The following is a 27,956-nucleotide window of genomic DNA, read 5'->3' as shown; positions in this document are numbered from 1 at the left end:
GCCAGGCACTGGCAGAGCCTCTCGGAGACAGCTATATCAGGCTCCTGTCAGCAAGCTCTTGTTGGCATCCACAATGGTATGCGTTTTGGTGGTTGTTTATGGGATGGATCCTCAGGTGTGGCAGTCTCTGGATGGTCATTTCTTCAGTCTCTGGTTCACACTTTGTCTCTGTAACTTCTTCTATGGGTATTTTGTTCCCCCCTTCGAAGTATCCACACTTTGGTCTTCCTTCTTCTTGAGTTTCAAGTGTTTTGCGAATTGAATCTTGGGTATTCTGAGCTTCTGGGCTAATATCCATTTATCAGTGAGTGCATATCATGTGTGTTTTGTGATTGGGTTACCTCACTCAGGATGATATCTTCCAGATCCATCTATTTGTCTAAGAATTTCAGAAATTCATTGTTTTTAATAGCTGAGTAGTACTCTATTGTATAAATGTACCACATTTTCTGTGTCCATTCTTCTGTTTAGGCTCGATGCTCCAGTGTAGGGGAATGCCAGGACAGTGAAATGGGAATAGGTGGGTGGGTGGGGGAGCACCCTCATAGAAGCAGTGGGAGGGAGGATGGAATAGGGGGTTTGCAGAAGGGAAACCAGGAAAGGGGATAAACATTTGAAATGTAAATAAAGAAAATAGCCAATAAAAAAGAGCTGTATGCAAAGTGGTTTACTAGTCAGTGTAGCTATATTAAAAATGATAACGCATACTTAGTCCCTGATATCTTAGTTGCTAAGTTGTACAGCAACAAGAATAAACTTTTTAATTAAGAAAGTTTAAATCAGGTGACTTGTTTTTTCCTTAATGATTTCTGTTGTATGATTTTAAAACTATCTCTTTTTCATCCTTCAGATTGCTATGGGAATATATGACCATATAAAAGGAAGTACACTCTGATAATTCTCATACCTGAGATGTAAGTAGACTGAAGCGTGAAACAAGAAAAAATTTAGTGCCAACCTTAGTTACAATGGCCACTGATTCTGGGGAGCCAGCTAGCACAGAAGATTCTGAGAAGCCTGATGGAGTTTCCTTTGAAAACAGGGCTGCCCGGGCTGTTGCCCCTCTGACTGTAGAAGCGAGAATAAAGGAAAAATACAGTACCTTGTCTGCTTCCGGGGAAAACATCGAAAGAAAGAGGTTTTTCCGAAAGAGTGTTGAGATGACAGAAGATGACAAAGTTGCCGAATCTTCCCGCAGAGATGAAAGAAAAGCTGCAACAAATATTTCAAGAGTAGATAAAGTTCCTACAAATGTGCTGAGAGGTGGGCAAGAAGTTAAATATGAGCAATGTTCAAAGGCAACCTCAGAATCCTCAAAAGATTGCTTCAAGGAGAAAACTGAAAAGGAAATGGAAGAAGAAGCAGAAATGAAGGCTGTTGCAACTTCCCCTAGTGGCAGGTTCCTGAAATTCGATATAGAGCTGGGAAGAGGAGCATTTAAAACGGTATATAAAGGATTGGACACTGAGACATGGGTTGAAGTTGCTTGGTGTGAACTACAGGTGCGTATATAATTTTCTTGGCGTTATGAATTCCAGATTTAGCTACTGGGACTGCCAGAATGATCCTGGATGAAGACGTAAAGAACCCTTCTACCATCACTGAGAAATTATGCTCTTCTAGTTTCAGCTAGATACAGGTCAAATATAAGGAGACCTTATCCAACTCATGAAAAAAGTATCAGCATTCATATGGGATGCTTAAAATTAAGATTGGGATTTGGAATCTGGCTCAGTTTGGTACAGTACTTGCCCTAGCATGCATGAGCAAAGCTTTGGGTTCAATCTTAGCACTACATATACTGAGGATAGTGGTACATGTCTGTAATTCTAGTACTTGGGAGGTGACAACAGGAAGATCCAAAGTTCAAGGTCCTTCTTGACTATATGTAACCTGGGCTACATGAGACACTTCCTCAAAACAAGAACAAAAAAATCCCAATAACAATAACAAAAAAAACCCCAAATCACAAAATTAGGATTGACTAAAGATAGCCATTACAGATAGGTTGTTGTTTAAATTCTAATGCTGTCTATAAAATACCCCACTCATATTAAGTTTATATTCCACTCATTATAAAGTTATATTGTTTGCCATTTGGGTAGACTAAAATTTAATCTTAAGAGTTTGGTATAGGAAGATTATTATATTTTATTTGAGACAAGGTCTGATATATTTCAGGTTAGCCCCAACTTCACTATGTAGCTGAGAATGATCTTCAACTTCTGAGCTTCCTGCCTCCACTTCCCAAGTGCTGAGATTGCAGGCATGTACCACCATGCCCAGTCTACTTGATTTTCAGGGGCTGAACTTCTCTGCCAGCAGAGCTACACCTCTAGACCTGGACCTCCTTGAAGTTGTACCTAGACATCTAGCAACTCCAGCTAGAGTCTGTGAACTAAAGATGCTACTGAAAATCAAAACAAAGCAAAACCACCAGCAAGAGAAAATAGGCACAATAGACTATAGCAGGTTAACATGTTGAGTGAGCATTGTATGTGTATTTTTATTATAGTAGTGATTATTATATTATTATATTTAAGATAATGTAGAAGTAGAAGAAGTAACTGAAAATTCATGGTTAAGGGTTAAGCATTAATTAACCCCAGCATTTAGGGGATTGAGGCAGAAAAATATTGAATTAGATGCTAGATCTTGTTTCTTAAAAATGCAGTTTTGTAAAATATTCACTGTAGGACACTTAATTTTGATTCTAAAATAGTTCTATTACCTTTTTAGAAGTGTTTCTAGATTCTATTTAAGCCACCAATAAAATGAATATGGTTAATTCCATTAAAGCCATCCCAGTGCTATTTAGTTCTATTTCCTTTTGTCTTCGTCAGATCCAGCCATAGATATTAAGTGTAGACCCAGGGCTAAAGCGATTCTCTTGAATCTAGGAATGATGAAGTTTGCTCAAGTATATGCTAGTTTCTTTGCTTAACAAATTATATAACTTGATTAAATCTAAACCAAAGACAAATGCTTTTGCAAAATGACAAAGGATGATGGTAGAAAGGGACAAGTCTAGTCTGGGAAATATCATTAATTCCTAGATAGTTTTGTGAGTTATTTTTAGTTATTTGTGGAATTGACTTCAAAAAGAAAGAGAAAGAAATTGATATGTGTAGTAGGCTGAATAATGACATCTCAAAGATGCCATGGCTTCAACGTTACTTGGTTAAAACTAGCTTTGCTGATGAGCTAAGTTAGAGATGGAAATAGTGAATTTAACTTGTTTTATCTAATCATCAGTCTTTATAAGGAGGAAAGCAGGTTGGCAATCATTTGAGGAAGATCTACGAATAAAAGCAGAGTTTGGAGTGATACTGTTGTAGGATTGGGTCACCAAGCCAAAGGATACAGATACCCTCTAGAAAGTTGGAAGAGGCATGGAAATAAACAGTTGTCTAGGGTCCCCAGAAGAAACAGCTGCTGTCTGAATTCTAGTCTAATGTGACTCACTGTAGATTTCTGATTCCCATTTCTGGAACATAATACATCTGTGTTTTAATCCACTAAGTTTATGCTAATTTGTTACTGTAGCAATAGGAAATGGATGTGACCTATTACAGTTGTCATTTTTTTTTTTTGGTTAGTCAACAAACATTCCTTGCAACGTGCCAGACCTATACTAAATGCTAGCAATACAAAAAGGGAAAAAAAGCAGACACAGACAGATTTCATAAAGCCTAGAGTAGAATGAGTATAGTTAGTATATGAACAAGCCTTGGAGATTGGAGTTAGCAGAAAGATGAAAGGGCTGTTTTAACTATGGGTTTGTTTAAAGGAGATGAGAGGGTTAGAAGCAGAAGGAAACAGAGGTGTTACTCCTTTACTACCTCGGTTTCTTTTTGAACTTATTTTCAGGTGATTTTCTACTTACAAAAGGGTTACAAAGATACCCTATAAACTAAAATACTGACCGTAACCAGGATATATAAGTTTGCCTGCAAATACTCCTCTTCAGTTATTTGATTACATCCATGTTTCTATACTGTGTGTACTCCCCCTTCTTTAACAGTTTTCCCCCAGTGTTTCCTTGAACTTTCAAAGGGTATTAGCTGTTTCTCCCTCTCCTCTCTCTCTTTCTGAGATGAGGTCTTACTATATAGCTTACAAATACCAAGAACTCATTTTAAAAACCTTCTACTATGATTTGTAAATACTATTATTATAGCATACACTGCCATGGCTGGCTAGCTAAGCTCTGCATTATTTGTCAAGACTACCACAAAAGTGATGCCCATCTACTTAAGTCTGCAATAGCAACGATACATGATGTTGGTATATGTTAAAGATAAGGTAGGTAATTTTGACCACTTGACTACTGTCAGATTGTTCCTATTACCTACTTGTTAGATTAATAAATATCTTTGGAGTATATACTTTGACACTGTGAAATACATCTCAGGTAGGTTTTGGTACTCTTTGGTGTCTTTACACAGGTAATTTACACTGTGATTATGATGTTCTGTTTGTTTGTAAGACTTACCTAGAACTTGATGGCCCAAGCTGGTCTTGAACTTCTGATCCTCCTGCCTGAAATGCCAACTTTATATTTTCTACTTTCTGTATTTATCAATTGGCACCACCTCTTAGCTTTGTGTAGTCTTTCCCCAATATATCAATTAAGTTTCTAAAAATTTATTTATTTATTTATTTATTTATTTATTTATTTATTTATAAGTGCTCTGTCTGCATGTATACCTGCATGCTAGAAGAGGATAAGAGATAGCTTTAGAGATGGTTGTGAGCTACCATGTGGTTGCTGGGAATTGAACTCAGTGTGTCTGGCAGGGCAGCCAGTGTTCTTAACTGCCGAGCTAGTCACCAGCAGAGCGATTTATTTGTTTATTTTTATTTTATGTGCTTCTGGATTTTTCCTGACTGTTTGTGTGAGGGCATTGGGTCCCCTGGAACTGGAGTTACACATAGTTGTGAGCTGCAATGTGCATGCCTGGTGTACACAGTCCAGAAGAGGGCACCTGTTTGATTCTCTGCAACTGGAGTTACTTATGGTTGTAAACTGTCACGTGGGTGCTGGAAATTGAACTCCAGTCGTCTGGAAGCAATGTGTATAATCTCTGAACTATCTTTCTAGCCCTCATATGTGTGTATGTTTGTTGTTGCTTGTTTTTTCAGACAGGGTTTCTTTGTGTAGTCCTGGCTGTCCTGGAACTAGCTCTGTAGACCAGGCTGGCCTTAAACTCACAGAAATCGGCCTGCCTCTGCCTCCGAAGTGCTAGGATTAAAGGTGTGCACCACTATCACCCAGCTTACATATGCTTATATTTTTTTAGAGATGACTACATGGTATTGGGTAACTGTAGTAACAAATCTGGAATTTTGGTTTCTTTAAAAACACAGAAATATAAGAATGTGTTTTTGTTTTACTCTCAGAAGCTGTTGTCCAAGGGCTCAGTAGTTTGCACAAGGCACTACAAAAAGTACTAAGTGAAGACTATGTAGCTAAAAGGGAACACATCCCCAGGGAAACATAACAATTTATTACTTTTAGCTCTAGAGCAGTTTAATAAAACTGAAGTGTTGGAGGAGCAGCAGTAGTGTGGGAGTGGATAGTGTGGGGTTGACGTGTCTCATTGATATTTTTAATTATTTACCTTAGTGACTGGTGGGCTTAGATACAGTAGGGGAAACAAATGGCTACCTTATTTTTCTTTTTGTTTGTTTTAAAAAGATGTATTTAGCCGGGCGTGGTGGCGCACGCCTTTAATCCCAGCACTCGGGAGGCAGAGGCAGGCGGATTTCTGAGTTCGAGGCCAGCCTGGTCTACAAAGTGAGTTCCAGGACAGCCAGGGCTATACAGAGAAACCCTGTCTCAAAAAACCAAAAAAAAAAAAAAGATGTATTTATTTTCATTTTGTGCATATTGGTGTTTTGCCTATATGAATGTCTGTGTACCATGTGTGCTTGGCACCCATGGAGGCCAGAGGTGGGTGTTGGATCCTTTGGAAATGAAGTTACAGATGATGGTGGGTTTCCTTGTGAGTGCTGGGAATTGAACTTGGATCCTCTGGAGAAGCATCCAGTGCTCTTGATATTAGCCAAGAAATCATAGTAAAATTTAAATGACATGAAATTTCAGTGTTAAACTGTTAAATCCTAGTTCACGAAGCCTGAGCTAGATGTGGTGGTAGGTGGTACATACCTATAATCCCAACACTTAGGAGGCAGAGGCAGGGGGATTTTGAGTTTCAGGCCAACTTGGACTGCTTAAAAAAAACCCAACAATAATCACAATAATTTTATAACTATATATAATTTTAATATGAAATCCTTATGTTGCATAAGAAACAGAAAAATGTTATATATGAATACAGCAGTTACAATAGTTAAATTCTTTAGTAAAGGTTTAACAAATACAATTCACCAGTACATCAAACATAGTTTTTTGTTGTTTTAGGAATTAAAAAAAAGATGGGGAGTATAGCTAGCTTAGTGATAATATACTAGCTAAGCATGTATGAGGCTATAGGTTTAATACCTCCAGCAACATAAGAGTAGGAGAAAAAAAGGAAGCTAAAATAATTCTGTACCAGGAAACTTATCAATAAGCCATGATTGTATTCGTAGGTGCTGAGAAGATATTAGATAGAATTCCATAGCTACTCTTAAAAGAGCAAAACTAGTGTTATGTGTATGGAAATCACTTAATTTAAAACAATTTCTTTAAAACAGAATAATCGTTTAAGCTCTAGGATGATAAAGCTGTTTTTATGAAAATCTCGTATAAGATAGTTATGAGTGTTAGCATCTTTTTTTCAATATTGTTTCTATTTTAGCAAAATCAATTAGGGTAGAAAAATATAACAGTCCAAATATAAGAACGAGATCTACTTATCATTTCCTGTTGATAATAAGTATCTTCATGGAGAATTTGAGTCTCTGATTTTTCTGTGATATAGGATGACTAGAGGCATAAACCTATACTGAGTTTTCCAGAGCTTTGACTGTCTCAAGCCAGCAAAGCAAAAAGCAAATCAGAGTCCAACTTGTGATGTCAAAAGCAGATAAAAACTTTATAAGAAAACTATTAATATTTGAGAGATGGCTCATAAGGTAAAGGTGTTGCTAAGCCTGATGATCTGATTTTGATGCCCAGGACCCAGGGGACGGAAGGAAAGACCAGACTGCAGAGGGTTGTCCTCTGATCTCCACATGAATATCGTGGCATTCACCAGCCCCCCCATTCAAACACAAGTAGATAAATGTAAAAAAATTTAAAAAACCCTATAGACCAACATTTCCAACAAATATACATGAAAAATGTCTGGTTTAACATTAGAATATTAAACCCTATGACTTCTGCATACACTGTGACATATACAAGTATGAAGAAACAAATAAATGTAACTAAAATGAAGATTCTGTTATTGTGATTAAAACAAATCAAAACAAAAACACTTCTTTTTTATATTTTTATTAGGTATTTTCCTCATTTACATTTCCAATGCTATCCCAAAAGTCCCCCATACACTCCCCCCCCACTCCCCTACCCACCCACTCCCACTTTTTGGCCCTGGCGTTCCCCTGTACTGGGACATATAAAGTTTGCAAGTCCAATGGGCCTCTCTTTCCAGTGATGGCTGACTAGGCCATCTTTTGATACATATGCAGCTAGAGACACGAGCTCTGGGGTACTGGTTAGTTCATATTGTTGTTCCACCTATAGGGTTGCAGATCCCTTTAGCTCCTTGGGTACTTTCTCTAGCTCCTCCATTGGGGGCCCTGTGATCCATCCAATAGCTGACTGTGAGCATCCACTTCTGTGTTTGCTAGGCCCCAGCATAGTCTCACAAGAGACAGCTATATCTGGGTCCTTTCAGCAAAATCTTGCTAGTGTGTGCAATGGTGTCAGCGTTTGGAAGCTGATTATGGGATGGATCTCCGGATATGGCAGTCTCTAGATGGTCCATCCTTTCGTCACCGCTCCAAACTAACAAAAACACTTCTAAGTAAATTCAAAGTAGAATACCTTAACTTACTAAAGTAAGTATCTTCCAGCTGTGGTGGTGCATGCATTTAATCCCAGTACTCCTGAAGCAGAGGGCAGGTGGATCTCTGAATTTGAGGCCAGCCAAGTCTACAGAGTGAGTTCCAGGGCAATAAGGGCTACACAGAGAAACCCTCTCAAGAAAAACTAAGGAAAAAAAAAAAAGCAAAACCACATGTACACATGCACATGCACACACAAAAACCAAAAGTAGGTATCTATTTAAAAATAAACCTGTGAAGTATTGATGCACAATCTGCAATCTTAACTGCTTGGAAGGCTGAGGTAATAGGAACATGAATTCGAGGCTAACCTGGACAAGAGAAAGAGCCCCATCTAAAAGGGGAAAAGACAAAGCACAGTATGGCAGTGTTTGCTTGTAAACTTAGCATGTTAGGGCATGGAGGCAGGAGGCTCAGTTGTTCAATGCCATCCTGCTTACATGAAAGCTCATTTCAAGGGAAAACAAAATAAACAGCACACCTCTTTCTTTTTTTTTTTTTTTTCCCTCGAGACAGGGTTTCTCTGTGTAGCCCTGGCTGTCCTGGAACTCACTCTGTAGACCAGGCTGGCCTCGAACTCAGAAATCCACCTGCCTCTGCCTCCTGAGTGCTGGGATTAAAGGCGTGCGCCACCATGCCCGGCTGCACACCTCTTTCTAACAGTGATTAAAATTTAAGGGTGATGTCATATGATGTTGCTAGACACAGTAATAAATACCTTTAACTCCAGTATTCTGATGCTGAGACAGGCAGATCTCTGTGGGTTCCAGGCCAGCCTGGCTTATGTAATGAGAAACATATCTCAATAAACAAACGAAACTAATCAACAGTGTTGATCCATACACACAAATTATGTAGGGAAACGTGGGTTCATTTGTTTTTGTCAATACTAGTGATCAAACCTATGGCTTCATTTTATCATTTCTTGCTTGGGAAATGCTTAATACCTGAGCTATATCATCTACATTTCCCTTCAACTCTGTTCAACTGGGTTATTGATTGTTAATTAAAATTAAAATTAAAATCATAATCTGATATCTTCAATATACCAACTGAGATAGCTTAAAATACCCACTGTACTAACTGCTGCAGACAATGGCTCATATGGAGATATTGACACATACTGACATTTTTATTATTTTTTTATTTTTGTTGAGCTACTAGTAGTTCAATTTTATATTTATTTTTGTTCTTTTATAGATTATTCATGAGAATACAAACAATAGAATCATTTTCTTTATCTGTCAATGCACAACAGCTATTAGTTGCTAGAAGTTCCTCTGCTATGGGTGGAATTTTGTCTGGCTTAAGTTCTACAGGTGTTGTGCATGCTGTCATTATTCCTGTGACTACATATGTGCAGCTTCCCTGTTGTATTCTAGAAACACTGTTGTAGTCACCTACCACCTCTTATAATCTTTCTGGCCATCTTCTGCAATGATCCCTGAGTCTTAAGAGGAACAGGGTATGATGTAGATGTTCCATTTAGGGCTTAACATTGTGTAGTCTCTTGTCTGCATGTTGATCATTGTGGGTTTCTGTGTTAATCACCATCTGCTGCTAAAAGACGTTCCTCTAATGAGGGTTGAGAGATGCACTAATTTATGGGTATAATGGTAAGTCTTCAGTTGGTTTCCTACTATGTTCATTTAGTAGGCTACCCTTTAGGGCCAGTGACCTGTATAGTCATAGGTTCTTGGCTGTGACAACAGTTTGGGCCATTTTTTATGGAAAGTATTTGAGTAATATTTTCAGAAAAGTTATGTGGGATGGATGTTTTCTCTGTTCTCATTTCTAGAAGTATAGGCAGCTTTCCTTTCTTAGCTTAACTGACAGTTTGTCCGACTTCAGAATTTTAGGATCACAGTCCTTTAGAATATTATAAACATTGTGCCTATGACTTTTAGCATTATAATGTAGCAGATTTGAGGTTCGGTACCTATTTGAAGGTCTTTCATTAGTTAGTAGCCCAATATTTCTACCTGGAAGCTTAGACCAGTTATGACAAGTCAGAAATTAAACTGGAAAAAAGTTCAAAGTCTTATTACCTTTTGATTATTCTTGTTCTGATTTTCAGAGATTTCCAAATATGAAAACTTCAGGATTTCTTAGGGAAATATTACAATTATCTATCTTATTCTTTTTTGTAAATTCACTTTGAGATATGTAAGCACTATTAGCAAACTATACCTCCAAGGCCTTTAGACACTGATGTTACTATGTAGGTATGTTCATAACATAGTTGTGAAATGTAACAAGAGTTGCATTACCTCATGGAAGAGTCAAATAATTGAGGAAAAAAATATCAGTAATTCTATAGATATTGAGAAAAATTGATAGGTATAAGACATATTTGCAAATAGTAAAACACTCAGTTGAGCTATTAGAAATGTGCCTGGAAATTTCTGTGGTCTTAACTTGCAACTTGTTCTTCTGTTTTAGGACCGCAAATTAACTAAAGCTGAGCAGCAACGGTTCAAAGAAGAAGCAGAGATGTTGAAAGGCCTCCAGCATCCCAATATAGTTCGATTCTATGATTCATGGGAGTCCACTTTGAAAGGGAAGAAATGTATTGTGTTAGTGACTGAACTAATGACATCAGGAACCTTAAAGACGTAAGTTGACTCTGATAGTACCAGTTGAGATGAAAATCATTTTAATGAGTCATAAAAGTTATTTATAAACTTTGCCTTAAGGGGATGTAGAAGGGTTGGGACTATATAGCTCAGTGAAATAGCACTTACTTAGTATGTACAAGGATTTGGATTCCATCCCTAGTATTACAACTACTTATGAAGTGTGTTAGAATATGTAGTGCTGACAAGTTAATGTTAGGGGTCCTGGGGATCAAGCTCAATTGGTTAAATGTTTGCCTAGCATGCATGAAGCTATGGGTTCAATCCCCAGCACCACCTAAAAATAGGAATGGTAGCACCTACCTTTATTCTCAGCACTGAGTGGTGGAGTAGAAGTAGGAAGATCTGGACTTCAGGGTACATCATGAGTTTGGGGTCAGACTAAGCTACAAGAAATCATGCCTCAAAAACACAAAAAAGAGGGTTATAGAGATGGCTCAGAAATGAAAGAGCACTTGTTGCTCTCGCAGAGGCTACTAGCACTAATGTGATGGTTTATAACCATCAATAACTCTAGTTCCAGGGAATGCAATGCACTCTTCTGACATTGATGAGTACCTGGCAGTCATTTAGCACACACACACACACACACACACACACACACACACATATATATATATATTCATGCACTTAAAATCATAACTCTAAAAACACCCCACAAAAGGCAATGTTTTAGAGATGTAGAACTTGAGAACTGAAAATTATTATAGAATATGATTGCATTTTTAAAAGATAATGACTTGCTAAGGGTTTTTTCAAGCTTACACATCTAGTAAGGAATAACTACCATATAATTATACTCTTTTGCTTGGAATCAATTTTTGTTGGTACAAATTGTATAATCAGTTGTAAATAACTAAAGGTGAACTGTAAATTTTTTCTGGCATCTTACACTAAAATTTTATGTAGCCAAATTCTCCAATGGCTGGGTAAGTAATTATTTAGAAGCAGAGAAGGGCTTTCTTTTGAAAATGGTGCTTCCATTCCAAAAAAGTCATTCTAGTATGATTCTTATTTTGAATTAAAAGTACTGGACTCTGTAGAACATCTTTTAGAATAGGTCAAACCATTTCTTTGAGGGACTATGAGGTGGGATGGTAAACTTAAGTGACTTGTACGTCACTGAAAGATTAGATTGGAATGAGGCTTTTGATAGATTTTTATTTTGCTACATCAGACAATAGAAAATAAATCCAGGGCTAGAGAGATGGCTCAGTAGTTAAGAGCATCAGCTGCTCTTGCAGAGGATCAGAGTTCAAGTTGTGGTGTCCACACTGGGCACCTTACAACTCTATGTAACTCCAGCTCCAGGGGTCTAGTGCCTTCTTCTGGCTCCCACAGGCATTTTGCACGTATGTGCAAATTAACAAATACATAAATGAAAATAAAAAATAAACCTTAAAAATTATCCAGGGGTAGCAATCATCGTAAATAAGTAATAAGAACATCTCACTCATAGTGGTATTTGTAGAATAATCTGGGAATATTTGTTTACATATGGACTTTGTTTCTTTGTATAGGTACTTAAAACGATTTAAAGTCATGAAACCAAAGGTCTTAAGAAGCTGGTGCAGGCAAATTTTAAAAGGATTGCAGTTCTTACACACAAGGACGCCTCCTATTATTCACCGGGATCTGAAATGTGACAACATTTTCATCACAGGACCCACTGGATCTGTGAAGATTGGTGATCTGGGACTTGCAACCTTAATGCGCACATCGTTTGCTAAGAGTGTCATCGGTGACTAGTATTTTACAATTTACTTGCTGTGTATTTGATTTGTCAGATGTATAGGACTGGAACAAAAATGATTAGTCATTTACTGTCTTGAGCAAAATTTTGGCCACTGCCTGTTTTTTAAGGATTCATTTATGTCACACACATGCACACACTTACAAGCATGCTAGTTTTGTTGAGATGGAGTCTTGTATAACTTGGACTGTCCTCAAACTCACTAAGTGGTAAAAGATGACCTTGACTTCCTAATCCTCCCTTCTCTGGCTCCTCAGTCTTTGTATTTTAAGACCCAGCCATCATTCAACTGTTAATTTGCTTTGAAAGATCAATTATGTGAAAACTGACCTATTTCTAATATATCCTAGTGTGTATATTTTGTAGAATGTGTTAAGAACTATTATTTTTTAAATTTACCTTTATTTTACATGTATGGGTGTTTGCCTGCATGTATTTCTGTGACCTGCATGCCATGCACACAAAGGTCAGAAGATGGTGTTGGAGCCCTTAGAGTTGGAGTTACAGTCAGTTGTGAACAATCGTGTGGGTGCTAGGAACTGAACTCAGGTCTTCTACAAGAGTGGCAAGTGCTCTTAACCACTGAACTATCTCTTCAGCTCCATCTATTAAGGATTATTGAAAGATACTGAGGACTTAAGGAAGAAAGTTTACTAAATTTATTTATCCAAGTTTGAACTAAAAGTTATAAATAAAATCAGATTTTAACTGCACCTAGCTATCTTTGATTTTTGAGACAGGACCTATCTATTATGTAATTCTAGCTGACCTGGAACTTGGTATGAACACTAGGCTGGCCTCAAACTCAGAGATCCTCCTGCCTCTGCCTCATAAGTGCTGGTGTCAAAGACTTACATCATAGTGTCTGGCCTTTTCTTTTCTTGAGACAGGATTTCAATGTAGACCAGGCTGACCTTGAGCATACTATATAGTTGAGAATAATCTTAAAATCCTGACCTTCCTCCTTAAGTACTAGGATTACAAGTATGAGCTACCATGCCTGTCTAAAGTTGGATTTTTTAAAAAAGATTTATTTATTTATTTATTTATTTATTTATTATATTAAGTACACTGTAGCTGTCTTCAGACAGCACCAGAAGAGGGCATCAGATCTCATTATGGGTGGTTGTGAGCCACCATGTGGTTGCTGGGATTTGAACTTAAGACCTTCGGAAGAGCAGTCGGGTGCTCTTACCTACTGAGCCATCTCAGCAGCCCCCTAAAGTTGGATTTTTAGCATCTTCACCTGACACTGAATGTTTTAAATTGTATTTCATTAGTACAGATTGTTAAATTTTCTGTTTTTTTGAGAAAGGGTCATTCTACATGGCTCAGACTGTCCTGTAACTTACTCGATAAGCCAGGCTGGCCTCGAACTCAAAAGAGATCCACCCAGCTCTGCTTCCCAAGTGCTGGAAGTAAAGGTGTGCATCACTGCACCCAGCCTAATTTACAGATTTTCTTTGAGGGGGCAGAAATTGACAGATAGTTTTTATGGGAAAGAAAGACTTGATGAATATATTTTTCCCTTTAATAAAAATGTGGTTGTGGTATTATTTTACAGGCACTCCTGAATTTATGGCTCCGGAGATGTATGAAGAACACTATGATGAATCTGTAGATGTTTATGCTTTTGGAATGTGTATGTTGGAAATGGCTACTTCGGAGTATCCATATTCTGAGTGCCAGAATGCAGCACAAATATACCGTAAAGTAACCAGTGTAGGTATAATTTTATTCATTTTACTTAACAGATTGCCACATTTTATATTGAGATTGACAAAATTAACTTAGCCAAATTTAATTATGGAACAAAGTGTGTGGCTTAGTGGTAGAATGCTTGACCAATATAAACAAGACTCTAGTGAAAAAAAAAATAGCCACACCCATTATGGTTTAGTTTTATATAACAATGTTAGTTTAACAATTGCATTTAGTAAAGCTTTAGATTTATAAAGGTTTCTGTTTATGTACTTGAACTCTATTGGGGTCATATAAAATGTTCTACATTATTTTGTAGAAAACATACAGGTTTATTTATAGTAACATTTTAGATATTAGATCAGTCTTAATTTTGTTTTGTTTTGTTTTGTTTTTCTGAGACAGGGTCTCACTATGTCACTATGTACCTGTCTGAGAACTTACTACATAGACCAGGATGGACTCAAAATCAGAGATCTGTCTGCCTCTGCCTCTCAAGTGCTGGGATTAAAAGTGTGCACCACTATGTCTAGCTTGATTGGTCTTTGTTTTAAAAGGTGGATAATAAAGACTGATTAGAAGAACTTGAAGGCCTATAATACTTCTAAGTGCCCAATTATGAAAAAGCTTTCAATATGTAGTTTTAGAGGTAAAACATTTGAATTCCCTACTATGAATAATTTTTTATGCTAGAAATTGTAAGGACTGCAATGACAAAAAGTGTTTGCTCCTCTCCAAGAGCTTACATTTCTCAGAGGAGAATAATATAAATTAAGATATAACTAGCAAGATATCGTGGTGCACACTTGTAATCCTAGCACTTGGGAGGCTGAGGAAAGAGGGTTGTAAGTTTGAGGCAAACCTGGGCTACATTATGAAACCTAATCCTGAAACTAAGAAAAAAGAAGTATAAAATAAGTGTAGAAGTTAGTTCTCATTCTTTCTCCCAGCCCCATGTTCCCAGAAATAAGACTCAGACTCAAAATATATTTATAAATACTTTGGTCATATTGCTAGGCTCTTCTCTGACTAGAATGATAACCAAAATAACGCAATTATTTTAACCTACATTCTGTAACATGTATCCATCTGTTTACATCTTCCCAGGAAGATCTACCTTACCTGGCTCTATTCCAGAATCCTTTCTCCTCCCAGATGTCCCACCTCCCATTTCCTGTCTAAGCCATAGGCCATAGCCTTTTTAATTGACAAGAGATGTATCTATACAATATACAAGATATTCTCTCTACAATTCCCCAATAAAAAGCTCTTTTCTTTCAAATATAAGTTGAATACAATTATAAAAATTATGAAACAGTTATGAAAACTATTAGGTAAGATTTACATTCATAATTTCCATTCCATTTATATTTGGCAACTTAGATAAAATATTCTACTATCTATCCCATCTTAGTGAGTTTAGACTTCTGTTTCTAAATCATTTTCTATCCTAACTTGTACTACCATCTGAAAAAATCTTCTTAGACCTAGAACATCATCTTTAATCCTAAACAACTTAAAGAAGACTATGACTATTTAGTCTTCAATCCTATCAAAAACCTGAGAAGGAATAAATATTACGTGAATATGCAGGAAGCACAAAGACACAGCTTCTAAAACTTATAGAAATGACAGAGACAGCTGACTGCCTGGACAGTCCCAAATATTCTCTATAACATTGGAGTATCTATCTTTAGCCTTCTGTCCCAGACTATCTGACAGACTTTTTGTGAAGCAGGAATTGTAAAGGACTTGCTTGTTCTGTATTGGCAGAGCTTGGTAGTAGACTTTCCTGTGCCTATTTATCCTTTCTGGTCAGATTTGTTTGTAGTCGAAGCATAGGCATTTGCTTTGCCCAGTGGCTAGTTTTCCATAATCAAAGCAATTCCATATGGAGGTTATTGATGATCATCATCATCTTTGAAGTGGAATGGGGGTACTACCTGGAGCAGACCTGTCTCATAGTCAAAAGATCTTTTAACAATGAAAGAATTTTAAATGCCATATTCTGTGGATCTCTGAAGTTTTTGAAAACCAGCTATCTATAGTACATCTAAATGGCAAATATTGTTTATTCTTAGCTATTTTCTATTTAAACAACATTGAGAACATTTTATTATAATTAATAAACTAGTATCTAATATGATCATGAGTTTGACTATTAATTTGTATTTCTTAATGATCCCTAATAATGCACAACTTGTACTTTATATCATCCCTAACAGTTTGTAATAGCTTTCATAAGCACCAGAACTTTATATTGTATCTTTAAAAATATAAGTACAATATCTCAAATAAGCATTAAAAATATTTACATTATGTGTATCAAATATAACCTTAAATTTGCATCAATATATAGTAACCTATACCAGTGTATCAAAAATAACCTATTTCTGTATCAATATACAAAATTATGTTCCAGTGAAAGAGTATGGCTATAAAATAGTTTTTTTTTTTGTTTAAGAGTAGATTCTATCCCTATTTGTCTAATTTCTTATAATATTTCTATATCCTTCTTTTTTCCTTTTGACCTCCTTTCTCTTACCTAAGTAAGATAGAGAAAAGGGAAGAGAAAAGAGATCCCAAATCTAACCTCTCTTTTTTGTTTCTTCTCTATTGCAGACCATAATTATTTGTATCATCCCTTAAAATGACAACATATCTATAACTCATAAAATGATCTAAACCACTACAACTTTTTAAATGACTTTTTGTTGCCATGGTGATTTTTTAAATATTATTTATTTTATGTATGTGAGTACACTGTAGCTGTACAGGTGGTTGTAAGCCTTCATGTGGTTGTTGGGAATTGAATTTTTAGGACCTCTGCAAGCTCTGGCCCAAAGATTTATTATTATATGTAAGTACACTGTAGCTGTTTTCAGACACATCAGAAGTGGGCATCAGATCATTTATGGGTGGTTGTGAGCCACCATGTTTTTGTTCTTCCTTCCTTCCTTCCTTCCTTCCTTCCTTCCTTCCTTCCTTCCTTCCTTCCTTCCTTCCTTCCTTCCTTCCTCCTTTCTTCTTTCTTTCTTTCTTTCTTTCTTTCTTTCTTTCTTTCTTTCTTTCTTTCTTTCTTTCTTTCTCTCTTTCTCTCTTTCTCTCTCTCTCTTTCTCTCTTTCTCTCTTTCTCTTTTCTCTTCTCTCTTTCTCTCTTTCTCTCTTTCTCTCTTTCTCTCTTTCTCTCTTTCTCTCTTTCTCTCTTTCTCTCTTTCTCTCTTTCTCTCTTTCTCTCTTTCTTTCTTTCTTTCTTTCTTTCTTTCTTTCTTTCTTTCTTTCTTTCTTAAAGAGACCAGACCTCTTGTCCTGCTAGCCTGACACCACCCCCCTCCCCTGACCCCACTACCCTGTTTTTACCCTTTTAAGGTTGTAATCTTGGGTTCTAATTTCTGTAAGTTGAGCACCATTTTGTAGAGTTAGTTCTTCCTCCCAGCCCCTGATACTTGCGTATTATTATTGAACTGGTTCTTTGGGCTTCAGGTATGTTTCCATGATCTCTCTGGACCTTCTTCAAGGCTCCAACTCTTCCATTCTGCCTGCCGGTCTGAATTTCCCTCTCTCCCTCACCTTCCTTTGGTTGGGGAATGGCCCTCCCTATTCTCTATTCTGTCCAGCCATTGGGTGATGAGGCAGAGAATAAATGGTAAGAATTGTTTGTACAAACTTGAAACAGGAGATTCTTGGTATAAGCATCACAATGCCCTGTCTCTATTGAAACAAGAGGGCAGAGAAATCATCATTTCAATAACACAAGGGTACACTTTACACATGGTGTACAAAAGCATTATGCCTAAAGATATGACTATAATAAGGGATACAGGGGAGAATTGGAGTGTTTTCATTGTCTAGGGTGGACTACTTCATGTATGAGTGGGTGGCTAGATGAAAGAGACTGTTAAGAGTTTCCAAAAATAATAATAATAAGCATTTTAAAATTATTTAAATTAGACAAATGACAATTGTATACATTTATGGGATACAATATGATACAGTGTAAAATTGAGGTAGCTTTACCTGTCACTTCATTTGCTTATCATTTTTTGTGCTGAGACACTTAAAATTTACTTTCTAAGTTACTTTATAATATACTATGCATTATTGACTATAGTCATCATACTATAGAGTATATTTCAAAGCTTATTCCTACTTTTTTTTTTGTTTTTGTTTGTTTTTTGGTTTTCGAGACAGGGTTTCTCTATGTAGCCCTGGCTGTTCTGGAACTCACTCTGTAGACCAGGCTGGCCTCTAACTCAGAAATCCACCTGCCTCTGCCTCCCGAGTGCTGGGATCAAAGGCATGCTCTTCCACTGCCCCACTATTCCTACTGTTTAATTACAACTTATACCCACTAAGTAACAATTCCTAATTCCTTCCTAGCCTCTGAATAAGAGCTTAGAAAAAGAGCTACAATGTTCTTTTAGTTTGTGTCCTTAATGTAAAGAACACCAAATAGAAAATATTTTGTGCATGATTTATTTGTTTGTTTGTTTTTTAAGAATTATTTATTTTATGTATGAGTACACTGTAGCTGCCTTTGGACATACCAGAAGAGGGCATCAGATCCTATTACAGATGGCTGTGAGCCACCATGTGGTTGCTGGGAATTGAACTCAGGACCTCTGGAAGAGGTTTTTAACCACTGAGCCATCTCTTCAGCCCTGTGTACTTGATTTGTAAGTTTTAGTTCTATAACTATTTTCACTTACATAGGTATAAATTACCCAGGAAATCAGGGAGAGGTCAGTGGGAATATCAGAAAGGACTTTTTCTATGAATAGAATAATATTAACAGGGTCTTACTAAGTTGCTGAGGGTAGCCTTGAATTTATGGTCATTCTACTTTAGCCTCCGAATATTCACAATATATATAAGTGTTCTACCACTGATCCATACTCTTAGTATAATTGTAATTTTGAATGACAATTATTTTATATTGATGTGTAGAAATGCCATATCACAATTTATATTTCCACCTCTTTCAAAACTTCTTGAATTTTGTATCCACATTAATTCCAATCCTGCTAGATTTATATGGCACATGATAAAAAGACTTTGCTAGTCTGTATTCTATAAGCTAGTATGATAGGTGTAGAAATAAATCTTAGATTATCTTTTTTTTCTTTTCTTTTTTTTTATTACATCTTTTCCTCAATTACATTTCCAATGCTATGCCAAAAGTCCCCCATACACTCCCCCTTACTTCCCTACCCACCCATTCCCATTTTTTTGGCCCTGGCGTTCCCCTGTACTGGGGCATATAAAGTTTGCATGTCCAATGGGCCTCTCTTTCCAGTGATGGCCGACTAGGCCATTTTTTGATACATATGCAGCTAGAGTCAAGAGCTCCGGGGTACTGCTTAGTTCATAATGTTGTTCCACCCATAGGGTTGCGGATCCCTTCAGCTCCTTCAGTACTTTCTACAGCTCCTCCATTGGGGGCCCTGTGATCCATTCACTAGCTGACTGTGAGCATCCACTTCTGTGTTTGCTAGGCCCCGGCATAGTCTCACAAAAGACAGCTATATCTGGGTCCTTTCAGCAAAAACTTGCTAGTGAATGCAATGGTGTCAGCGTTTGGATGCTGATCATGGGATGGATCTCTGGATATGGCAGTCTCTAGATGGTCCATCCTTTCATCACAGCTCCAAACTTTGTCTCTGTAACTCCTTCCATGGGTGTTCTGTTCCCAATTCTAAGGAGGGGCATAGTGTCCACACTTCAGTATTCATTCTTCTTGAGTTTCATGTGTTTAGCAAACTTTATCTTATATCTTGGGTATCCTAAGTTTTGGGCTAATATCCACTTATCAGTGAGTACATATTGTGTGAGTTCTTTTGTGATTGTGTTACCTCACTCAGGATGATGCCCTCCAGGTCCATCCATTTGGCTAGGAATTTCATAAATTCATTCTTTTTAATAGCTGAGTAGTATTCCATTCTGTAAATGTACCATAATTTCTGTATCCATTCCTCTGTTGAGGGACATCTGGGTTCTTTCCAGCTTCTGGCTATTATAAATAAGGCTGCTATGAACATAGTGGAGCATGTGTCCTTCTTACCGGTTGGGACATCTTCTGGATATATGCCCAGGAGAGGTATTGCTGGATCCTCCGGTAGTACTATGTCCAATTTTCTGAGGAACCACCAGACTGATTTCCAGAGTGGTTGTACAAGCTTGCAATCCCACCAACAATGGAGGAGTGTTCCTCTTTCTCCACATCCTCGCCAGCATCTGCTGTCACCTGAATTTTTGATCTTAGCCATTCTGACTGGTGTGAGGTGGAATCTCAGGGTTGTTTTGATTTTCATTTCCCTGATGATTAAGGATGTTGAACATTTTTTCAGGTGCTTATCTGCCATTCGGTGTGAATTCTCAGGTGAGAATTCTTTGTTCAATTCTGAGCCCCATTTTTTAATGGGGTTATTTGATTTTCTGGAGTCCACCTTCTTGAGATCTTATATATATTGGATATTAGTCCCCTATCTGATTTAAGATAGGTAAAGATCCTTTCCCAATCTGTTGGTGGTCTTTTTGTCTTATTGACGGTGTCTTTTGCCTTGCAGAAGCTTTGCAGTTTCATGAGGTCCCATTTGTCAATTCTTACAGCACAAGCCATTGCTGTTCTATTCAGGAATCTTTCCCCTGTGCCCATATCTTCAAGGCTTTTCTCCACTTTCTCCTCTATAAGTTTCAGTGTCTCTGGTTTTATGTAAAGTTTCTTGATCCACTTAGATTTGACCTTAGTACAAGGAGATAGGAATGGATCGATTCACATTCTTCTACATGATAACAACCAGTTGTGCCAGCACCATTTGTTGAAAATGCTGTCTTTCTTCCACTGGATGGTTTTAGCTCCCTTGTTGAAGATCAAGTGACCATGGGTTTGTGGGTTCATTTCTGGGTCTTCAATTCTATTCCATTGGTCTACTTGTCTGTCACTATACCAGTACCATGCAGTTTTTTATCACAATTGCTCTGTAGTAAAGCTTTAGGTCAGGCATGGTGATTCCACCAGAGGTTCTTTTATCCTTGAGAAGAGTTTTTGCTATCCTAGGTTTTTTGTTATTCCAGATGAAGTTGCAGATTGCTCTTTCTAATTCGTTGAAGAATTGAGTTGGAATTTTGATGGGGATTGCATTGAATCTGTAGATTGCTTTTGGCAAGATAGCCATTTTTACAATGTTGATCCTGCCAATCCATGAGCATGGGAGATCTTTCCATCTTCTGAGATCTTCTATAATTTCTTTCTTCAGAGACTTGAAGTTTTTATTATACAGATCTTTCACTTCCTTAGTTAGAGTCATGCCAAGATATTTTATATTATTTGTGACTATTGAGAAGGGTGTTGTTTCCTTAATTTCTTTCTCAGCCTGTTTATTCTTTGTGTAGAGAAAGGCCATTGACTTGTTTGAGTTAATTTTATATCCAGCTACTTCACCGAAGCTGTTTATCAGGTTTAGGAGTTCTCTGGTGGAATTTTTAGGGTCACTTATATATACTATCATATCATCTGCAAAAAGTGATATTTTGACTTCTTCCTTTCCAATTTGTATCCCCTTGATCTCCTTTTGTTGTGGAATTGCTCTGGCTAGAACTTCAAGTACAATGTTGAATAGGTATGGGGAGAGTGGACAGCCTTGTCTAGTCTCTGATTTTAGTGGGATTGCTTCAAGCTTCTCACCATTTATTTTGATGTTGGCTACTGGTTTGCTGTAGATTGCTTTTTATCATGTTTAGGTATGGGCCTTGAATTCCTGACCCTTCCAAGACTTTTATCATGAATGGGTGTTGGATCTTGTCGAATGCTTTTTCTGCATCTAACAAGATGATCATGTGGTTTTTGTCTTTGAGTTTGTTTATATAATGGATTATGTTGATGGATTTCCGTATATTAAACCATCCCTGCATCCCTGGAATAAAACCTACTTGGTCAGGATGGATGATTGCTTTAATGTGTTCTTGGATTCAGTTAGCGAGAATTTTATTGAGTATTTTTGCATCAATATTCATAAGGGAAATTGGTCTGAAGTTCTCTATCTTTGTTGGATCTTTCTGTGGTTTAGGTATCAGAGTAATTGTGGCTTCATAGAATGAGTTGGGTAGAGTTCCTTCTACTTCTATTTTGTGGAATAGTTTGTGCAGAACTGGAATTAGATCTTCTTTGAAGGTCTGGTAGAACTCTGCACTAAACCCATCTGGTCCTGGGCTTTTTTTGGCTGGGAGACTATTAATGACTGCTTCTATTTCTTTAGGGGATATGGGACTGTTTAGCTCCTTAACTTGATCCTGATTTAATTTTGGTACCTGGTATCTGTCCAGAAATTTGTCCATTTTGTCCAGGTTTTCCAGTTTTGTTGAGTATAGCCTTTTGTAGAAGGATCTGATGGTGTTTTGGATTTCTTCAGGATCTGTTGTTATGTCTCCCTTTTCATTTCTGATTTTGTTAATTAGGATGTTGTCCCTGTGCCCTCTAGTGAGTCTAGCTAAGGGTTTATCTATCTTGTTGATTTTCTCAAAGAACCAACTCCTCGTTTGGTTAATTCTTTGAATAGTTCTTCTTGTTTCCACTTGGTTGATTTCACCCCTGAGTTTGATTATTTCCTGCTGTCTACTCCTCTTGGGTGAATTTTCTTCCTTTTTTTCTAGAGCTTTTAGATGTGTTGTCAAGCTGCTCGTGTGTGCTCTATCTAGTTTCTTTTTGTAGGCACTCAGAGCTATGAGTTTCCCTCTTAGAAATGCTTTCATTGTGTCCCATAGGTTTGGGTAAGTTGTGGCTTCATTTTCATTAAACTCTAAAAAGTCTTTAATTTCTTTCTTTATTCCATCCTTGACCAAGATATCATTGAGAAGAGTGTTATTCAGTTTCCATGTGAATGTTGGCTTTCTATTATTTATGTTGTTATTGAAGATCAGCCTTAGTCCATGGTGATCTGAGAGGATGCATGGGACAATTTCAATATTTTTGTATCTGTTGAGGCCTGTTTTGTGACCAATTATATGGTCAATTTTGGAGAAGGTCCTGTGAGGTGCTGAGAAGAAGGTATATCCTTTTGTTTTAGGATAAAATGTTCTGTAGATATCTGATAAATCCATTTGTTTCATAACTTCTGTTAGTTTCACTGTGTCCCTGTTTAGTTTCTGTTTCAGGATCTGTCCATTGATGAAAGTGGTGTGTTGAAGTCTCCCACTATTATTGTGTGAGGTGCAATGTGTGCTTTGAGCTTTACTAACGTGTCTTTAATGAATGTGGCTGCCCTTGCATTTGGGGCATAGATATTCAGAATTGAGAGTTCCTCTTGAAGGATTTTACCTTTGACGAGTATGAAGTGTCCCTCCTTGTCTTTTTTGATAACTTTGGGTTGGAAGTCGATTTTATTCGATATTAGAATGGCTACTCCAGCTTGTTTCTTCAGACCATTTGCTTGGAAAATTGTTTTCCAGCCTTTCACTCTGAGGTAGTGTCTGTCTTTTCCCCTGAGATGGGTTTCCTGTAAGCAGCAGAATGTTGGGTCCTGTTTGTGTAGCCAGTCTGTTAGTCTATGTCTTTTTATTGGGGAATTGAGTCCATTGATATTAAGAGATATTAAGGAAAAGTAATTGTTGCTTCCTTTTATTTTTGTTGTTAGAGTTGGCATTCTGTTCTTGTGGCAGTCTTCTTTTAGGTTTGTTGAGGGATTACTTTCTTGCTTTTTCTAAGGCCTGATTTCTGTCCTTGTATTTTTTTTTCTGTTATTATCCGTTGAAGGGCTGGATTCATGGAAAGATAATGTGTGAATTTGGTTTTGTCATGGAATACTTTGGTTTCTCCATCTATGGTAATTGAGAGTTTGGCCGGGTATAGTAACCTGGGCTGGCATTTGTGTTCTCTTAGTGTCTGTATAACATTTGTCCAGGCTCTTCTGGCTTTCATAGTCTCTGGTGAAAAGTCTGGTGTAATTCTGATAGGCCTGCCTTTATATGTTACTTGACCTTTCTCCCTTATTGCTTTTAATATTCTATCTTTATTCAGTGCATTTGTTGTTCTGATTATTATGTGTCGAGAGGAATTTCTTTTCTGTTCCAGTCTATTTGGAGTTCTGTAGGCTTCTTGTATGATCATGGGCATCTCTTTCTTTAGGATTGGGAAGTTTTCTTCTATTATTTTGTTGAAGATATTTGCTGGCCCTTTAAGTTGAAAATCTTCATTCTCATCAACTCCTATTATTCGTAGGTTTGGTCTTCTCATTGTGTCCTGTATTTCCTGGATGTTTTGAGTTAGGATCCTTTTGCATTTTGTATTTTCTTTGATTGTTGTGCTGATGTTCTCTATGGAATCTTCTGCACCTGAGATTCTCTCTTCCATCTCTTGTATTCTGTTGCTGATGCTTGCATCTATGATTCCAGATTTCTTTCCTAGGGTGTCTATCTCCAGCGTTGCCTCACTTTGGGTTTTCTTTATTGTGTCTACTTCCCTTTTTAGGTCTAGTATGGTTTTGTTCATTTCCATCACCTGTTTGGATGTGTTTTCCTGTTTTTCTTTAAGGACTTCTACCAGTTTGGTTATGTTTTCCTGTTTTTCTTTAAGGACTTCTACCAGTTTGGTTGTGTTTTCCTGTTTTTCTTTAAGGACCTGTAACTCTTTAGCAGTGCTCTCCTGTATTTCTTTAAGTGAGTTATGAAAGTCCTTCTTGATGTCCTCTACCATCATCATGAGATATGCTTTTAAATCTGGGTCTAGATTTTCAGCTGTGTTGGGGTGCCCAGGACTAGGTGGGGTGGGAGTGCTGCGTTCTGATGATGGTGAGTGGTCTTGATTTCTGTTAGTAGGATTCTTACGTTTGCCTTTCTCCATCTGGTAATCTCTGATGCTAGCTGTTATAGTTGTCTCTGATTAGAGCTTGTTCCTCAGGAGACTCTGTTAGCCTCTATCAGCAGATATGGGAGGCTGGCTCTCTCCTTAGTTTCAGTGGTCAGAGTATTCTCTGCAGGCAAGCTCTATTCTTGCAGGGAAGGTGCCCAGATATCTGGTGTTTGAACCTGCCTCCTGGCAGAAGTTGTGTTCCAATCACCAGAAGTCTTAGGATCCCGTGGGGAATCCTGTGTGGGTCCTTGAGGGTGTCCGGAGACTACACTGGCAAGGCACCCTGGTGCTCAAGTGGACCGGAAGGGACTTGTGCCCCAGCAGAGGCCAGGTTGCCTGCTTCCCTCGTTAATGCAGTCTCAGGTTCCGCGCGATTGGATTGGAGCAGACACTGTGTTCCACTCACCAGAGGTCTTAGGATCCTGTGGGGAGTCCTGTGCGGGTCCTTGGGGGTGTCCAGAGACTCCACTGGCAAGGCACCCGAGTGCTCGAGTGGACCGGAAGGGACTTGTGCCCCAGCAGAGGCCGGGTTGCCTGCTTCCCTCCTTAATGCAGTCTCAGGTCCCGCTCAATTGGATTGGAGCAGAAGCTGTGTTCCACTCACCAGAGGTCTTAGGGTCCTGTGGGGAATCCTGTGCAGGTCCTTGCAGGTGTCTAGAGACTCCTCTGGCAAGGCACCCCGATACTCAAGTCAATCTTAGATTATCTTAATTGATGGCAATTATTCTACTTCCAGTTCGATTTGCAAATTTCTGTTTAATGACTGCAATAATATTTGAATTATTTTTTGAAAGCCAGAAACTTATAAAATAAAAAGGTAGTAAAATATAAAATGAGCAGATTCAGGTAAATAACATGCTTATTATAGGAAAATTTAAATTGTCTAGACACCATATGCACATCTTTAATTTTAAGTGTGCATATAAAGTGATGGTTACCTTCTTGGCATTTTTCACAGCATGTATCATTTTAATTTGTTCTTATTTGTCTTCTGTCTGACTACTTCTCCCATATCCCCTGCCTACATCTTGCTGGTCTTGTACCCCTACTAATAATATTCCTTTCTCTGTTTTTTATATCACATGTATTCCATTATTCCCCATTCTCTCCCTCCCTTTTCAGGCCCTCCCTTCTTCTTATCCTCACACACAACATACACACACACACACACACACACACACACACACACACACACAAAGACATTAACATCCCAAGCATAGTAGAAAGCTTGCACTCTGGCTTCTTTTCTTTTTTCTTTTTTTAAGATTTATTTATTTATTATATGTAAGTACATTGTAGCTGTCTTCACACTCCAGAAGAGGGAGTCAGATCTCGTTATGGATGGTTGTGAGCCACCATGTGGTTGCTGGGATTTGAACTCTGGACCTTTGGAAGAGCAGTCGGGTGCTCTTACCTACTGAGCCATCTCACCAGCCCCTTTATTTTCTATAACATAACGATTTCCAGTTTCATCCATTTTTCTGCCATGATTTCATTATTTTTTACAGCTAAATATAATTCTGTTGGATATTTGTACCACACTTTCATTATATAGTTATTTGTGGAGAAACATTGATACTGGTTCATTTATTAGCTGATGTGGATTGTATATCAATAAACACAGTAGTAAATAAACTCTGAGGTATGTTGACTGAAGAGACCTTTTTATATATATTCTGAAGTGTTAGGGTATGGTAGGTCTATTTTTAGTTTTCTTGAGGAGCCTGCACACTGATTTCCATAATGAATGCAATACATTTCATTCCTACTAGTAATCAATAAGGTTTCCACTTTTTCCGCATACTTGCCAGCATTTGTTTTCATTTCTTTTGTTTTGCTTAGTTTTAATTAGTTCCTTGAGAATATCATGCAGTGTATTTTAATCATATTCACTTTCCCTCCCCCAACTGCTATTGGATCTATCCTCCTTTCCTTTTCTCATCCAATTTTGTGTCCATCCATCAGTGCAGTGTCTGTACTGACCCTAAGGCCTATTTGTACTGCCTAAATATTCTTGGATGCATCCAATGAAGCATGGTTGACTTATTAGAGGATTAGAGAAAACCAACCCATCTATCTGCTAAGAAATTCCAGTAGCTTCTTGTTTAGGGGTGAAACTTTATGTCCAACTCCCCTCTCCATTCCTGAGATTTGATCTGGCTTAGGCTTGCACAGATCTCATGCATGCTGTCACAACCACTGTGAACTTCTGTGTGTAGCTTCTTTGCTGTGTCCAGAAGACAATGTTTCCTTCTAGTCATCCAATGCCTCTGGCTCTTCTGTCTCCTCTTTCTCAAGGATCCTTGAGCCTTAAGAGAAGGGACTGTGGTATAGAGGTCCCATTTAGGGCTGAATATTCCACAGTCTCTTATACTCTATACCTGTGGGTCTCTGTGTTGATCTTCATCTACTGCAAACAGGCTTCTCCGATGAGGGTTGAAAGATGCCTTAATCTATGGTTAACTTTAGGAAATTATTGTTTATTTTCATCTTGTTTTATTTTTAAATTAACTTATAAAGGAATACATTCCTTTATGGTGTTCTCATGCATACTTTATTTTGGTTGATTTCCCTCCCCTCCTCTCCTGCTGTCCCCCCTATTTCCAGCTCTCTACACTGTACCTTTCTTTCAATATTCCCCCTTCTACTTTCATAGCTCATGTATTTATTATGCATTTGTATTTTTCTCTTCTAAAATTGTATTTGTTTATTTATAATTTCATACCTATATTCTTTCATAGTGTTATACATATATTAATGTATTTTGATCTTATTCACCGATTATTCTCTCATATGCCCTTTTACTGCAGACTAAACCCCTTCCCGAATCCCCTCCTACTTTCGTGTCTTTCTTTTGTACCTCACTGCATTTAACCGGGGTTCCTTCTATGACCTCAGGTAGAATGTTATTTACTTGAGCAAGGGCAACTTTACAGTGGCTACACCACTGAGGAATATGACTCGCCCATACCCTAGCAACCATTAACTGCCTATAGTTTCTCAG

General features: G+C 37.7%; 1 protein-coding gene across 6 annotated transcripts in view; it reads left to right on the top strand.

Annotated features, from left to right (window-relative positions):
• The window catches only part of Wnk3 (WNK lysine deficient protein kinase 3), a 135,137-nt gene that overhangs the window by 25,430 nt on the left and 81,751 nt on the right, over positions 1 to 27,956 (top strand). For 5 of the 6 annotated variants that reach the window (XM_029473229.2, XM_029473233.2, XM_029473230.2 and 2 more), the window contains 4 exons: positions 851 to 1,502; positions 10,462 to 10,634; positions 12,176 to 12,396; positions 13,973 to 14,130. In XM_029473229.2, the coding sequence (XP_029329089.1) occupies positions 969 to 1,502; positions 10,462 to 10,634; positions 12,176 to 12,396; positions 13,973 to 14,130 (1,086 nt within the window). In that variant the 5' untranslated portion in view covers positions 851 to 968. The remainder of the gene's footprint in view (positions 1 to 850; positions 1,503 to 10,461; positions 10,635 to 12,175; positions 12,397 to 13,972; positions 14,131 to 27,956) is intronic. The other variant, XM_029473231.2, reaches the window with a different exon arrangement.

This window comes from Mus caroli, unplaced genomic scaffold (assembly GCF_978045245.1).
Source record: "Mus caroli unplaced genomic scaffold, Mus_caroli_1 scaffold_5, whole genome shotgun sequence".
NCBI lineage: Eukaryota > Metazoa > Chordata > Mammalia > Rodentia > Muridae > Mus > Mus caroli.
This window is presented reverse-complemented; position numbering and strand designations above follow the sequence as displayed.